The sequence below is a fragment of the Aricia agestis genome, chromosome 3, assembly GCF_905147365.1.
Source record: "Aricia agestis chromosome 3, ilAriAges1.1, whole genome shotgun sequence".
In the NCBI taxonomy this organism is placed as follows: Eukaryota; Metazoa; Arthropoda; class Insecta; order Lepidoptera; family Lycaenidae; genus Aricia; species Aricia agestis.
This window is the reverse complement of record NC_056408.1, coordinates 2117793-2134947: the sequence shown is the minus strand read 5'-3', so window position 1 is coordinate 2134947 and position 17155 is coordinate 2117793. Positions and strand designations below refer to the sequence as shown.

The following is a 17155-nucleotide window of genomic DNA, read 5'->3' as shown; positions in this document are numbered from 1 at the left end:
AAATTAATTACATTTAACTAATTAATGTTCCACTCTGAGTGCGGCAGTAAGTGCCATTTCATTAACGCCTGTTAAAGTTAGTCATAGATTATCATGCTTTCTGTCTTCATAGCACTAAAACTGACGCCAGCATTGGTTAGTAGTTAGTTAGTACCTAAACCTAGGACATAGGGCGACACCGCGTCATATCACGAACAAAAACTAGGACAATCCAACTATACTTTTCATGACTAAACCGATGTTTCTTTGTGCTACATAATAAAGTAGGCCACCGTTTCGCAATAATTAGCCACACCATAAACACCATAGTATTAGTAATGGATGACTCATCTCTACTAGTGACTACCTAGCAGTCGGAAGAGTTACGGAAGCGAGTGACTCAGGCTTCTAAGGCCCGTATAAATAGTCAGTACTCAAGATGCATCTCGGTCTCGAGACTCGGTTCAGACCGTGATGCATCTTGAGTACTGACTATTTATACCGGCCTTAGCCCCAATTTCACCAACGTCTGTTAGTGCTAACAGCTTGTTAAAATGTCAAGTCTTCTCTTTCATTCATAAGAAAAACGAAAAGGTAACGTGATACTAATTCGAGCGTTAACTTTAACAGTCGTTGGTGAAATTGGGGCTAAGTGTAATAACAGACTAGATCACAAAAATTACTTCATGGTAATCAACTAAATTCTCTGACTTGAAGCAGGAAACATTATTTTTCCTGGCTTATTACAAACTTTATAGTGTATGCCCCAATCTTTTAAGTGGATTTGTTTTATTTTATGAAGAGCAATGTATTTTTCCTTGTTTGTTGGTATTTTTTTTATAATATAAATTCGTATTTGATGATCCACTTACCGTAAAAATATTATGTTAATTTTATGCAATACCTGTTTATATCAAATAAGTAAACATCTGCGTGGAATCGAACCCGCGTCCGCTGCCACTGAGCCATATGGAAATGTGTTCGGAACGTGTATTGTAACACTCTTATCAATGTCACCCGCCCACTTTCACATGAAAGAAGTTTCTAGAGCATTCGAGAATTTTAAGCGCTCTCGTGTGGGCGACCTTCGATGACCCTAGACGTCACCCCTCCCAATCGACACTAATAAGGCGAATTGAAGCCCGTACAGACTTAATTTACCTCAAGAATCTGCGTGTCATCCTTATGTTATTGGCATAAAGGTTAATAATAATTTTAAACGAAAAGATGACACCATGACCAAAGGTAGACAAAATGTCCATTTTCCCTAGACAAACGCCCACAAATCCCTATTTTGCCTATAAGTTTACTAATCTATAACCGTCACACGAATTGTTTACGTGCTGCTGGTCACAGATTCAAGTGAAAATGACGTAGAATTATGTGAAACCCATGAATTAGATCACTATTGTGACTATTAGAATAGTCGCTTATCTTGCGGGTAGGCACAAATACAACACAATGTGTTCATTTTGTGATTAAATTTTTTTAGAAATATTTCAGTTGTCGTCACCAGTAAATCTATTTTGGAGATATTTTACCAAACATTTAGTTTCCGATTTATCGAATGATAAGTGTGTCCGAGTTGTAGATAATTTTTATCAGCGTTCGATTTCACGGTAATTTACTGGGAAACATGCATAATGTGTAATTTTATTACATTACTTAGCCATAAAACCCTTTCAAACATCGGTTAACGTAGCAAGTATATAACAATAGTTGTATGAGCGTTCATTTTTTCAGGGGAACGCCCTCATATTAGCCGATAAGAGCACAGACGGGGTGATAACACGTTAGCAACTGTAGATCTCGTCCCACGCTTGTGTTGTGACTTGTGCCACAGTGGGCTCGGTCTCTCGACGAGACGGAGTTTCACGATGCGCAGTAGAGCAACTTGATACTTGATTTGTAATGTTATTATTAGAAGCTTGTTTATAGGTCATAGACGTATTCATTTTCATTGGACTGTGTCAATTCTTATGTTACTAGAATATCGACATACGCCCGCCACGTCACTGCCATGTTTTATATTGTTGGCGGCGAAGGTGTTCCACAACTTTTTTTCAGAATTCAAATTTTACACATGGCGGCAATGTGTCGTTACTCGTTACAAATAGGCAAAAATAGGTCATGCAATACATAAATAGGTACACACACGCATTGGTAATTAAATGCGGTTGGTATAGAAATCTGAATGTTTTGTTATTAACAAAATTCACAAAAGGCCTCGTAGGGCACCAACATTTCTCATTTAATCAACTACATTTTAGAACAATATTATTACTATTGTTGACATATTACATAAATTAAAAATTGTCCTTAGACCTAAGAACTGAATAAACAATTTATTTCCTTTTAATATATTCTCGGTACAATAATGTTAATCTCTGATTTAGCCTACGTAAATAGTTGTTTTGAGAATGATTTTCCTTCTGCGTAAATGACGACATACTTTAATTTAATAACGGACTTCCAGGGATCACGTTTGCCGCCAACGTCCTGTATTTGTGAAACACGTTTTATGAAATTTTTATACACGACTCAATAAATGGTAGTAAAGTATAATGGTTGTTTGATTTAATTAAATTGAAATTCCGACCAATTGCCGGTGGGCCGGGGAGCTGCGGGCTCCGGCTGACTCATCCGATAACAGCTGACGCGAGGCGTTAACATGGCTAGTTGAACGACAAAAATGCGTTCATAAGCGTAATAGCCACTTAAAAGTCTAGGACTGACAAAAAAAGACTGGCAGGCATGAGCTGATTGCAGTATTAAGAATACTAACAATATTGAGCAATAAATACCTATAGGCAATACATATCTACGAAAATAAGTCGATTCGACATGAAATAGGAACTTGAGAATCAAAACATAGTACTACATACTTACATAAAATAGCATTGAGACTAGAGTTCATCAAAATTATACCTATTGTAAGATTTTAAATAACATACCAAAAATGAAGTTTAAAATTGGTTTTATTGATAAATTTGCAAAAAAAGAAAATTAATTGTACATGTCGATTATTAATTGAAAAGATAAAAATATACAAGTTCTTTTTGCACGATATTTATAAAAATATAATTCAACTCAGATCAAGTCATTACCAATATCCTTGTGCTGTAACTTACATATAAACAGAAATGACAGTCAAGGAAACATCTAACTCCATAACAATATTTGAACATCTATTATATTTACTTCAACAAAGTTTTAGGAGCAACACGTTGGTAAGTCACACTAAATGAGCCAGTAATAAAAATTTATCCAATTAGAGTAACAATTTTTTTTTATTTTTAATTTATTTAGGAAGTGACGATCGTCATAATATACAACATACGGACACCGGACAATACATTGGCAGGGTGCATCTAAGGCTCACTAACGAAGGTTACCAATACCTAGTGTTGCGCAACTTTCCATCTCATACATTTTTATTATATAACAAGACAATAATATATCTGAAAAAATTTAATGTATCCTTAATATTAAACATTATACACTGGTTAAGGCCTGCTGGCACTAAGTTACGGGCGACTCCCGTGCGGTACACACTTGACGAGTGGACAAAATAGGTTAGAGCAGTGATCAAGTACATATTAGGAAATTATGCATAAGTATTCAGTAAAAAAAGTTGTTTACTCTTAGAGGATAAAGGCATATTAGTATGATGATGGAGATTATGCTGTTAGTATGATGATTGTTAATGATAAATATGTAAGGAATGTTTGAATACATAATTATTAGTCTTGTAGAATAAAGAACAATAAAGGTAATGTATGTTTTTTATGAGTAGGTACATTACTTCTTTGTTTACATAGAGTCATTTAAATGGAGTGTCCCTCTAAAGCTGAACCAAGAAAAAGCTTACCAAATTTTTTTAACTTTGGATTTCACAATAACATTATAAAATTGATATAATTCATATAAATATTTATGTAAAATGTTCTAAACATTGGGGATTCTACTACCAAACCTTATTACGATATCAAAATTACCAAGTCATTCTACCTACAATGCCCACAAAAAAGTAAAAACACTAATTGTTTTTATTCTATATTTGGAATTTTTATAATTATTTACACTTTAATGCATAGATTATTAGTTTTAACAAATTCTCCTATTACTACTTAATCACTGTCTAACAGAGAATTGTAAAAACAGTTAAGAGATTAAATTTTGAATATATACTATAAAAAACATCTAATGGCAAAAGCATTAGATATTTTAAATTATTATTATAGTCAAACTCTTAGTACTTTTAAACTTCTGAATGTAGCATAAATAAGGAGCTAATTATCCTAAATTTGAACAATAAAATCAAAGTAAAACTACATTATACCACAGTATAATAAGGTCGTTACGAGAAGGCTGGAGGAGAAGTCTAGTCGGAGCTAATGGGGTGCAGAGGACAAGATATACTGTAATACTTTGGTTTCACAGCTCAATTTTAGCACAATTAGTCTCTTAAACCAGACATAAAATACGGAAATTTCTAGAGTGAAACACGCACAGAATCTTAAAAACGTGTTTCCAAAATATATAAACAGGCAATCCAAGGAGATAACTACTTTATACACAAGTAGGATTTCCCTCTTTACATAAAAACAATAGTAAGTTTCTATACTAGACAATGCCTTTACGAGTAGTTTAATTTATAATTATTATTGTGTGATTTTGTTAAAATCACTATAGAGTAACTTGTATTTGATGTCTGTGCATTTTCCACTCTCGCAGCACGGGATCACAAATGAAATGCACATTGTGAAATGCAGGTATTAACTGACCATGCTCGTGCACCGAGTTTACTTTTGGGACTATCAGAGCCAAATCCGGGTACGAGAAGTCTTTCAATTATAAAATATTATAATACCTAAATGCGTCGGAAGCGCCACGACCCTTACAGAAGTTGACAGTTGTGAAACTTTCTGTTGCCCCCTTTTTTCTTCTCCTCCTTGGGGGACTTTTTGTTGATCTGTCGCACTAAGTCGTAGAACACTTCGTTTACACTGATTTTGGCCTTCGCGGAGGTCTCCATGAAGACACAGTTGAAGTGGTTGTTGGCGAGGTTCGCCCCCTGCTGCTTGCCCACCACGCGCTCCGCCTCCAGGTCGCACTTGTTGCCCACCAGCACCATGGGCACGTCGTCCTTATCTTTCACTCGCAGGATCTGCTCCCGCAGGTCCTGCAGGTCGTTGAACGTCGACTGCGCCGTGATCGAGTACACCAGTACGAAACCCTGCCCGTTCTTCATGTACAGATCTCTCATCGCCGTGAACTGTTCTGTGCCGGCCGTATCCAGAATTTCGAGCATACATTGTTGCCCGTCGACTTCCACTTGTTTTCGATAGCTGTCTTCTATGGTGGGGTCGTATTTCTCCACGAAGATGCCTTGTACGAATTGTACTGTCAAGGCGGATTTTCCCACGCCTCCGCTACCTAGTACGACTATTTTGTATTCGCGCATTATTGAATATTTTGAATTTTATAATTTCGAACACTAAAAATGAAAGATTACACTGCTAAAAAGCACATTAACTTTAAGTTATTGCAAAAAAACCATCAAATAGTCAAACCGCCATGACACAGTTAACAGGGCGATGGCTCACTGTTTTAGTGTTGCCCTTTATATAAATTCAAATGATGTGGGTTTTATCTGTCATTCCTACAGAGTACAGAGTAGATAGGTATAGTCTGTCAAAAAAGTGAAGAAATTAAAAAGTGGCAACATCGTAGTGTCTTCCCTTTTAAATCAATCTTAAGGGCGCTCCACATTCTCAAGAGACATTCATACGAGAATCTCCGGAGATTCTCAGCGAGAACTATAGCGAGAACTTCTTTGGGTACACACTCTCACAAAGTTCTCAAATAGTTCTCACTACAGTTCTCGCGCTCGATGACGATGGACGCAGAAGCCGCTGCGACAAGTTTATTGTTATGTGCATTCGCATATTATAATTATGCGTATACTAAAGAGAAAAAAGTTATTAAAAAGAAGTGGCGAAAAAGAAGATGGTGGATGACAAGTATTCATCGTAATAGAACAAGGTAAGTACATTTTGAACGACTATGGGTGAAGCCAAACGAGCGTAATTTTGTGAGTCGTGAGACGCAGAATTTCTGCCGGGCAGAATTTTTTTCATACAAATGACAACTCATTTTAAGTCGCCGTGTGAATCAAACATGACTTTTGTAAGAAAAAAGGGATGACACTACGATGTTGCCACTTTTTAATTTCTTCACTCTTTAAAACATTCCGAGTACTTTCATCATAAATTATTTCCCAACAATATTCATCATAAATTATTACCCAACATCTATTAATTAATTTTCCTGAATTCAAACCTTCACATTATGTTTATTGTTTTAAAAATATTTTATTTATAAAAATTTTTGATAGACTGTTCATCTATATGAAATTATCTACATATAAAAACTTTAATATTGTTTATTACTATAAAGTTTCAATTTTACAAGGATACTATTTTCGTAACATCAAAGAATTTCCTTCAAAATAAAAATATAATATTTTTAAACAAAAAATTAGTAGATTAATTACCTTTTAAACTGGCAATAATTTTAATTATTATAGTTTATATTGTACAGCCTAGATGGCGCTGATTGGCTAAAAGTTACACGGTACTGGGTAGTACCCAGTGGGTACAACGGGTGAGGGCCTCAAAATATTACGCTGTGTCAATGGTCATTGTTCATAAACAGAGAGGAGCAGAATTTGTGCCGACCGAAATTCTGCAACGCGATCACGACCCACAATAATTCACAAAAGCGTAATATTTTGTGAATTATTGTGGGTCGTGGTCGCGTTGCAGAATTTCGGTCGGCACAAATTCTGCTCCTCTCTGTTTATGAACAATGACCATTCGGCGCGCAACTTAAGAGCTTTTGACCCAAAGCCTTTATACGAGATAAGGGAACATACCCATACTACGTGACCTATTTAGGGAGGGGGGGAGGGTCCTTCTTAAAAATACTACGATTTCGCCGAGAGAAACGCAACGCTTTTGACTATCTTCGAATCTAGCGCGCAATGGTGGAGCTGATGCATGTATATTAAAACGTTGACAAATTCACCAAACTATAAACTACCTGACAAACAGTGCCTGCGTTGTGGAGTTGTCAAGCAAGTCGAAGAAAGCTCAATATGCTGTACAATAATATCACTGTACGATCGGCTATACAAAGGTTTTAAAAAATGTTACAAGGGTTCCTTGTTAGTGCAAGCCATACAGAAGAAAACATTATTGAATAATTTTTATGCCATTAAAAATGAGCATATAAAAAATCTAAATAAGCTAGAGCATTTAACGTTGTTACAAATTTAAGAACTTGGTCAGATTGCAACTAAGAAAAATCGGCCAAGTAAGTAGTAATCGGACTCGCGCACGTAGGGCTCCGTTCCGTTATATAGGAAAACGAGCTTTTGCCCTTTTTTGGCTTCGCTCGCGTTAAGAAGTATTATTATATACAAACTTTCATCCCCTATTTGAACCCCTTGGGGTTGGAATTTATCAAAATCCATTCTTAGCGGATGCCTACGTCATAACATCTACCTGCATGTAAAATTTCAGCCCGATCCGTCCAGTCATTTGGGCTGTGCGTTGATAGATCACTATGTCAATCAGTCAGTCAGTCACCTTTGAGTTTTATATAATACGAGCTTTTGCCCGCGGCTTAGCTCGCGTTAAGAAGTATTATTATATACAAACTTTCATCCCCTATTTGAACCCCTTGGGGTTGGAATTTATCAAAATCCTTTCTTAGCGGATGCCTACGTCATAACATCTACCTGCATGCCAAATTTCAGCCCGATCCGTCCAGTGGTTTGGGCTGTGCGTTGATAGATCACTATGTCAATCAGTCAGTCACCTTTGAGTTTTATATATATAGATATATGTATATATGTATACATAATATAATATAAATCCATCTTTGTTATTAACATAGTATAATAACAAAGATGGATAGTTTTCTCCTTTTTGTTTTTGTGGTTCCTTATACAAAGGGTAAAAACGGACCCTATTCAAGCAAACGTCAAACGCAAACGTCAATAAACTTTCATGTTTCTAACTCAAGAAATGACGAACTTTCATTGAAACTTTCTACCCCAATTTCACCCCCTTGGGGGTAGAATTACCAGAAACACTTAAATACGTATCCATTCATTTTTAATCAGTAGCAGAAAAATAAAGTTTCATGTTTCTAACTCAAGAAATGACGGACTTTCATTCAAACTTTCAACTCCAATTTCACCCCCTTGGGGGTAGAATTTCCAAAAACGCTTAAATACGTATCCATTCATTTTAAATCAGTAACCCAAAAATAAATGCGGTGGTAGGCAACATGTAGTTCAACATTCTGAAAATATTTGATTCAAATTTATTCAGAAATAAAACAATTTTTATTTATATTATTTATTTATTTAAAGTTTCATGTTTCTAACTCAAGAAATGACGGACTTTCATTAAAACTTTCAACCCTTATTTCATCCCCTTCGGGGTAAAATTTTCAAAATTCCTTCCTTAGTGGGTGTCTACTTAATAAAACAACCCTACTCACCAAATTTCTTGGCTGTAACTTTTACAGTTTTTGCTCAGCGATGATGAATCAGTCTGTCAGTCAGTCAGTCAGGACATGGAATTTTATATAAGTATAGAAGATATCTATATACTTATTATATAGATTTGTGTTTTTTGGCATTACATACAAATTGTATTGAAAAGGCTCAAAAGCTTTAAACTACTGAACTGATTTTAAAAATTCTTTCACCTACAGAAAGCTACATCCTGTGTGATGAACATAGGCTATTTTGGTATTCTGAAAAATGTTAGAGATCCTTCCGAAAATTGCAAAAATCCCAAAGTGGCAAAATTTTTTGTTAAAATTAGGTAAGTACATTATTTCGCTTACGCTGCGAAAAGTATTGATGATACATAAGAATAATGCTCTACATATCTATAGTATTCATCATTATCTACAAAAAAGTCCACGACAGCATTTATTATTAATAAATGTCTATCTTTTATGGTTAACAAACAATAACCATTTCTTTCGTATTTCGTTCAAATAATCTTCTGATTGCGAGGCTTTTAGTATCAAAGGGTAAAAACGGTACCCTATTACTAAGACTTCGATGTATGTCTGTCTGCCTGTCTCCAGACTGTAACTCAAGAACGTTAATAGCTAGTTAACTGACATGAACATGGAGTATTTAGTTATTTATATTGTTCTGTCTTCTTTAAATTTGATTAAAAACATTATTGTCAATACCACGTGAAAACTTGAAGGGGGGTCTTGGCGTAATACTACGCGTGGTTACCAAGGGGGGGAGGGGGTAAAAAATCTAAAAAAATAGGTGAAAGATAAAATGACGTCCATTTTCCTAGCAAGCAAGTGGGAATTAAAAACGTAAAAAGGTGCCTACTCTGCTCAAAATGAAGTTACCATAATTTTCTCAGTCAAATAGTTAATATCGAAAGTATTGTTGACTCCAATGTAGACGAACTCGTATCAAAGCCTCGAACTTCGGAGTAATTTCAGTAGTAACCAATATTGAAATGGGATTTTACTTTCGTCAATCCGCAGGCTTACAGACTGAGAGCTTCTATTTATACCTAAAAACCGATTCGACAAGTAAAGCTTTTACGCGTTTTAGCACTGCAAGGAGACCCAAATGAAGAAGGAATTCTTTTAATGTCGTACTTAATTATTAAGATATAAGATAACGTCATAATTAAAGCAAAAAAGGAAAGATTAGAAAAAAAACGTACCGTAACAAAAAAAACAGCGGCTTGCACTCTGATATTGTACCTAGACATTAGACAGTGAGGATAATATTATATTGCTTCCTCTCCCAGGCTGGCATCGATTATCATCTCAACCGCCGTCTTTTTTTATGAAATAAGGGGGCAAACGAGCATAGCAACGGAAGTTGACAAACCGTCACCCATGGACACTCTCAGCATCAGAAGAGCTGCACGTGCGTTGCCGGCCTTTTGAGAGGGAATAGGGCAATAGGGGAGGGTAGGGAAGGAAATAGGAGAGGGTAGGGAAGCAAAAAGGGTAGGGGATTGGGCCTCCGGTAAACTCACTCACTCGGCGAAACATAGCGCAAGCCCTGTTTCACGCCGGTTTTTTGGTGGTATTTCTCCGGTCGAGCCAGCCCATTCGTGCCGAAGCATGGCTCTCCCATGTCCTATTAATTTTTGATCAGGTCTTAGATCAGAGCGTGTCCTGACGCGAGTTTCAAATTTTTTACCTACTTATCCCAAAAAAATGCATAACGCGGAACGCAGCTAAATAAGTTTTCACTTGTGTTTACAAAACTGCATTAAAGTTTTTCGTGGTCTATAGCCGGTAGCTTTTATGCTACCTCTTTATATAATTATTATGAGTAAGTAGCTAATATTAAACAAAAAATCCTCGAACAGGTTTGATTTTTTAAAAGAGTTATAACTTACAATTTTATTTGATTTTAAAATTAGAACCGGGCTAGACCTACAAGACGCTTAGGCTCGATTATATTACATAATTACAATTGTTTGTGATCTCGCGGTGTAGCTAGGCGTTCGGGAAGACAAAATATTATACTATAATTCGAGGCAACTTCGCCTGCACTTGGATGACAGCGTCGGAAGCGAGCCACTGAAAAATATAACACGACTAATTACTGGCGCTTTAAACTCGCAATTTCATGGCTCGAGGCGGCCTACACTTATTAATTTAGCATTACGTCACACAGAATATGGGTCACATCTAGGGAGTACCTACTGAAAACGTGTGAGGCAAAACATTTTTATTTATGTTTTTATTAAGAGCCTGACCGCCATACTCAGAGACATTTAATCATGATTAGCCTTCAATTTAATGAAGAGTTTGACAGATAATATTGTAATGAGGCTTCAAGTGATATAAGTCCAATAAAAGCTTGTTAAAATCTTTAGCATCTAAGTAAATCAAAATGTTAGTGAGCGGTCTGAGCTCGTGTTTTTAGCGGATATGCACTTCTCCTATACCCAGGGCTGTCACTTGTCAGACAAAACTTAGGGCCTACACCTACCGAGTAGTGGCAAGATAGTGCCACGGCCGAGCACTAGGTATGTATAATAAAAATTAGCCTATAACTCCGTGATCAGTTAACATACCGAGAGCTCGGCAGAGGGTATAGTCTCGCCACTCTACTCGGTAGGTGTAATCAGACCCTTAGAAAACAGACAAACCAGAAAACTTTAACGTACATTCGCGTCAAACCGGACGGCGGACACCCTGCTACTGAGGACTTTGAATCTCAACACTGCCGCTTGCATTCAAATAAAGGACCTTGTGGCGGTACCCACAATTCGCCTAACATTCCTGCATCGCGCTATCGAAGTTTTCTGAGCGCGTCGGTATATACGACAGCTGACATGTATCACGTGGGCTTCGGCCTGACCGAGCATAACACCTCGCTCGGTCGGAAGATCTTCCTTTGGCCACCACACATATCCCACATTGGTGACCCTCGACAGAACACGCCTCCTTCATCATCATCACTCCCCGCCCCTCCGCACCGCGCCAGCCAGCATCGCCTCATCGGGTACATCGTCCACTAGCCGCTATGTACCGCGGCCTGGGCGACTCCGCATCGGCATCATCGGGCTTTCTCACTACACCGACCGGTCAGCAAGCAGAGCACATCTCTCCTGGTCAGCACGTAGCATCGGCCCCGCACGGCAGCTATCCGACTCACTGGATCCCGTGCAGCAGCTTACAGTTCCGACTCACTGGGACTCACTGCAACAGTTCCGACTCATTGGAACTCACTGGCATTGGCGACTCAAGCAACAAGACTTCAAGATTCGACCTCCGGTCTTCGGGGGGGAGTGATGTGGCGGTACCCACAATTCGCCTAACGTTCCTGCATCGCGCTATCGAAGTTTTCTGAGCGCGTCGGTATATATACGACAGCTGACATGTATCACGTGGGCTTCGGCCTGACCGAGCATAACACCTCGCTCGGTCGGAAGATCTTCCTTTGGCCACCACACATATCCCACAACCTTTTGACCAATTTGACCAAAAATAAATGGAATTTAAGTAAAAGTCTATTAAAATAAAATAAAAATTGAATAGATTTTAAGAAAATACTTTCAGAACGTTGATATACTACGGTGCCTACCACCGTTTCGGGAACTAACACTGCGAGAAGAACCGATATTATTAAATGAACCACTAAATCTCTCCAATTTGCAGAACTTATGAAAAACCCAGAATTTCCGGCTTTATCCGGGCACGTGGCAACCCTACTCATACCGAAGATGCATTATGGCCGCCATATACTGCTGTTTTAGCCCGGCCACACATTGTCCGAAATTTCTGATCAGAAACAGTTGAACGTCCGCGCTGTCTCTTACATTTTGTACTGAGCCAAGTGAGCTCGAACTCGCCGGAAGGATATTTCGGATAGTGTGCGGGGTGGCGGTCCGGCGAAATTCAACTGTTTCTGATCAGAATTCGGACAATGTGCAGCCGGGCTTAATGCATTGAACTGGGTTGGATAGAAAGAGGGCCAAAAAGAATGTACGTGTAAACTGTATCTCATGATGCTTTTTTACTTCAATATTAGTTTAGCTCAAAGAGCTAAGTAGTATTCTCAAAGGCGAATGGCAGTAAATCCATATTAATAACTTATTATATTAACTAATTAAATGTGAAAGTGTGTCTGTCTGTCTGTTGCCTCTTCACAGCCTAACTGCTTAAGAGTCCGGGTGCCATCGCAATTCTCGTACAAACGTAATACCAAGATCATTTCCCATACGGGGATATTTACCATATTTGAGTTATTATTCAGTTTAACATAGTAATTACCTAGGTTCCTTAGATACAAAGATTCACTGTAAAATATATATATACCAAAAAATATTATGAACGATTACAATTGAGTATGTAAATATTTTAATCGTTCATATTTTTGGTATGTAAATATTTTGCAGAGAATCTTTGTATAGGAACCTAGGTACTCGTAATTATTATCTTAAGCTGAATAATAACTCAAATATGGTAAATATTCTCGTATGGGAAATGATCTTGGTATTACGTTTGTATGAGAACTGCGATGGCATTTATACGTGGGAGAGCCATGCTTCGGCACGAATGGGCCGGCTTGACCGGAGAAATACCACGTTCTCACAGAAAACCGCCTGTGTTTCGCCGAGTGAGTGAGTTTACCGGAGGCCCAATCCCCTAACCTATTCCTTTCCCTACCCTCCCCTATTCCTTTCCCTTCCCATCCCTACCCTCCCCTATTACCCTATTCCCTCTTAAAAGGCCGGCAACGCACCTGCAGCTCTTCTGATGCTGCGAGTGTCCATGGGCGACGGAAGTTGCTTTCCATCAGGTGACCCGTTTGCTCGTTTGCCCCCTTATTTCATAAAAAAAACCCGGACTCTTAATCGATTTTGCTGAAATTTGATATGGAGATAGTTTGAATCCTGGAAAGGACACACGATACTTTTTATTCCGGAAAAATGTATGGTTTACGTGCGATAAACGAATTTTGGCGCAACGGGGTTGCGGGCGTCATCTAGTATTACCTACGATAGACGTTTTGATCCACACAAAATAAAAATGTTAAACTAAATAAATAATTCTTCGAAACCTTGGCCATAACAAATTTAAGTATACCTGAATAATTGCTTACTTTAAAACAAAAAAGTTCGACACAAAATGTATTTGTATAGATATAACGGGTCTCTCGAATTCGCTTGATATAAAAACTGAACAATACTTTTGTTCGTATTCTATGCACCCGAATAAAATGAATAAAAGTAAATCGTTAAAATCCTGCAGTGACATAAGGTTATCCGTTTGTAAAAATATATTTACCGTTCGGCTTTTTCGAAAGTAAATAGCTGTGGCGCAGATGGATCTGTATTCAGTAGCATTTTTTATTCATTAATTACACGAATTATACGTACCTACTACCTACACAATTTTATCCATCTGAGAAATAATTGATTCATAGGCAGATAGCGAACATATATAATTTGGTCGGATTATGTAAAGTCAACATTAAAAATATATAATAATCATATAATAATATCCATGGACGCTTCACACCACGTCAGTCTGGCCCCGTGCTAAGTACCTGAAGGTACCAGACAACGGAAATATATTTAATACTTTTATATTATACATATTATGTTAAAGATTTTTATTATATGATATACATATTTAATACGTATCCATGACCTAGGAACTCGATCAGGACTCGAGTGGGATTCGAACCTGCGACCCCCGGCTTGAGCTGCCAGACACTCTTAACCATTGAGCCACTGAGGTCGACAAGCAAGACAAGGTAGACAAGCAGCCGGCTGCCGCATAACAATTGTAAATCTATTGTGTCTGCGATACCTACGATGGAGGTGTTAATTACATTCTGACATGGACCAAATAACGCAGGCGGCTGGTCCATCATAATCGTAATATACCTATAAATAAATTTATCTCATCCTTCCATCTAGAATCTAGATGGAAAGATGAGAATAATTGATGATGGACAGATTTGGGCATGAAAAGGTGACAGACAGATAGACAGGCACACTGCCTAAATTCTAGACAGTGTGTCTGTCTATCTGTCTGTCACCTTTTCATGCCCAAACCGCTGAACCAAATTTGCTGTGGTATGCAGGTACTTTGAATCCCGGAAAAGGACGTAGGATACTCTCTATCTCGGAAAACATTAGAGACATCGCATAGGTATGAAAAAAGCCTCTTCTTTTCTAAAAAAGCTACATGCACGTTATTCGGTTGCAAAACGCACGGTTCTACCAATTCAATCTTTGAGCCCTACTTTTAAATTCAGCTACGTCTATTTAAATTGCTCAAAACGTAGAAAGTCAAAAATTCTCCGTACGTCGAGGCATGAGGAAGTTTTAAAATACATTCAATGGAATGAGATCTAGTGCGTCCGGCGCAAGTTTTAATTGAAAAGTTACGGCAAGAGAGCATATCTTTCGGCTCACAATAGACTGGGATGGACTGAGTTTAGATGAGGTAATTAAAGGCGTTATGATGATTTCTTATGTGTAATATGAGGTGTGAATAAACTTTAAAAAAACAAATTACCTACTGTTAGTTAAAGCGTAGTTAGCGGGAACTAAATATATTTATTTATCGTAAACATACAATATTTAGTTAATCATAAATTTATTAATCTTAAGACGGTTATATTTTCATATGACTCAATTCATTTAAATGAATCGTAACATACGATTGCTTGTGATCTCAGTGTGAAGTGGCAAAACAGATCGCGCGGATGCATACAGATCGAGCTTTTTTTTATGAAATAAGGGGGCAAACGAGCAAACGGGTCACCTGATGGAAAGCAACTTCCGTCGCCCATGGACACTCGCAGCATCAGAAGAGCTGCAGGTGCGTTGCCTTTTAAGAGGGAATAGGGCAATAGGGGAAGGTAGGGAAGGGAATAGGGGAGGGTAGGGAAGGAAACAGGAGAGGGTAGGGAAGGGAAAAGGGTAGGGGATTGGGCCTCCGGTAAACTCACTCACGTGGCGAAACACAGCGCAAGCGCTGTTTCCGCCGCTTTTCTGTGAGCCCGTGGTATTTTTCCGGTCGAGCCGGCTCATTCGTGCCGAAACATGGCTCTCCCACGTCAAAGCTTGAGAGTGATGAGACTAAAGATCAGCTCAAATAAAACGAAAACTAGAGCCGACGCTATGACGCTACAGGTCACTTAACTAAAATATCCATAGGCGTTAGGCTTAATAAATTAAGCGTTTAATTATTTTATAATTTAAAAAATGTACATCACGTTCTCGTTTCGTGTCATTTTAGTGCGGCGTGCTCAGACTAGTAAAATCTTTGCTGTTATTTATTATTTAGATACCATTAATCAGCTCATCCAATACGGATGATATTTTAACAGTTTATCAGCTGTAGTAGCGGATATTAGGGAGGGCGGAAGCCGGACGTCCGGGCGCAGCAGACGAAATCGCCTGTCAGCTCCAAGCGAGCACGTCCAAAACTCTCAACAGTTTGCTGAAATTTACACTTGTCTAAACTATTTTTCTTGCAAATTCGTGGTAAAAGTTAAGATATTTAGGTATTTGAACCATAAAAAAGAAAGATAATATTGTGCTTATTTATTTGCCTACATTATGCGCATTAATTCATAATTATTATTTTTGTAAAATGCACTGAAAACAAATTGAAATGTCTATTAGTTTTCCATTTTGGCAGAACCGGCCGCGTTTCTACTGACGCGGAGAGGAGCTTTGCGGTGCTCGAATTGACCAATCGTGCTATTTCAGTAGACTGACAGCGAAGCGAAGCGAAGATTTCGAGCATGGTGATTGGTCAATTCGGCACCGCTAAGCTCCTCTCCGCTCCACTCCGTGTCAGTGGAAACGCGGCCTTAAGGAGTGAGCACACTGAGACGGGCCGTGCCGGGGCACAGCGTGCTCATCGCCGGGGCTCATCGCAAAAATCCGCCTCCATACAATTTGTATGAAAGCGGATGCGCGTATCGCACACTGTGTCGGGGCGCAGCGGATTTCCGTTTCCATACAAATTGTATGGAGGCGGATTTTTGCGATGAGCCCCAGCACGCTGTGCCCCGGCATGGCCCGTCTTAGTGTGCTCACTCCTTTAAGGCTTGCCTACTAGTAGTAGGCAAGCCTTAAGGCCGCGTTTCCACTGACGCTAAACTACACTCTACAACCCGTAGTAGGCTACTACGGGTTGTAGAGTGTAGAATGTAGAGTATGCTACGGCGTAGCACTGGAGCTACAGCAAGCCGTAGGGCATAGCACCTTTACAATAATATCAACGGCGCGGCAGCTTAGACCATAATATTATGTATGTAATAATATATTTTTAGGATTCTGTACCCAAAGGTTAAAAACGGGACTTTATTACTGAGACTTCGATGTCTGTCCGTCTGTCTGACTGTCTCCTGGCTGTATCTCAAGAACAGCTACAGCTTACTTCTTAATATTTTCTTTATTACATTCCTATACAAATGCAAATACTAAAAACAAAATAAAGTTAATGTTTAAGGGGTGCTCCCATACAACAATCATGATTTTTTTGGCTCCAAATTCATAATGGCAACATGTAGACACTTGAAATTTTCGCTAAATCTTCAGTTATATGCGTACTT

At 38.4% G+C, this 17155-nt stretch overlaps 1 protein-coding gene across 1 annotated transcript; it reads right to left on the bottom strand.

Moving 5' to 3' along the window:
• Positions 1–2939: 2939 nt before the first annotated feature.
• Positions 2940–5602, bottom strand: LOC121740315 (ras-related protein Rap1). Its single transcript, XM_042132981.1, has one exon. It carries the CDS (start codon positions 5444–5446, stop codon positions 4880–4882), a length of 567 nt encoding a protein of 188 aa, XP_041988915.1. The 5' UTR covers positions 5447–5602; the 3' UTR covers positions 2940–4879.
• Positions 5603–17155: the final 11553 nt, after the last annotated feature.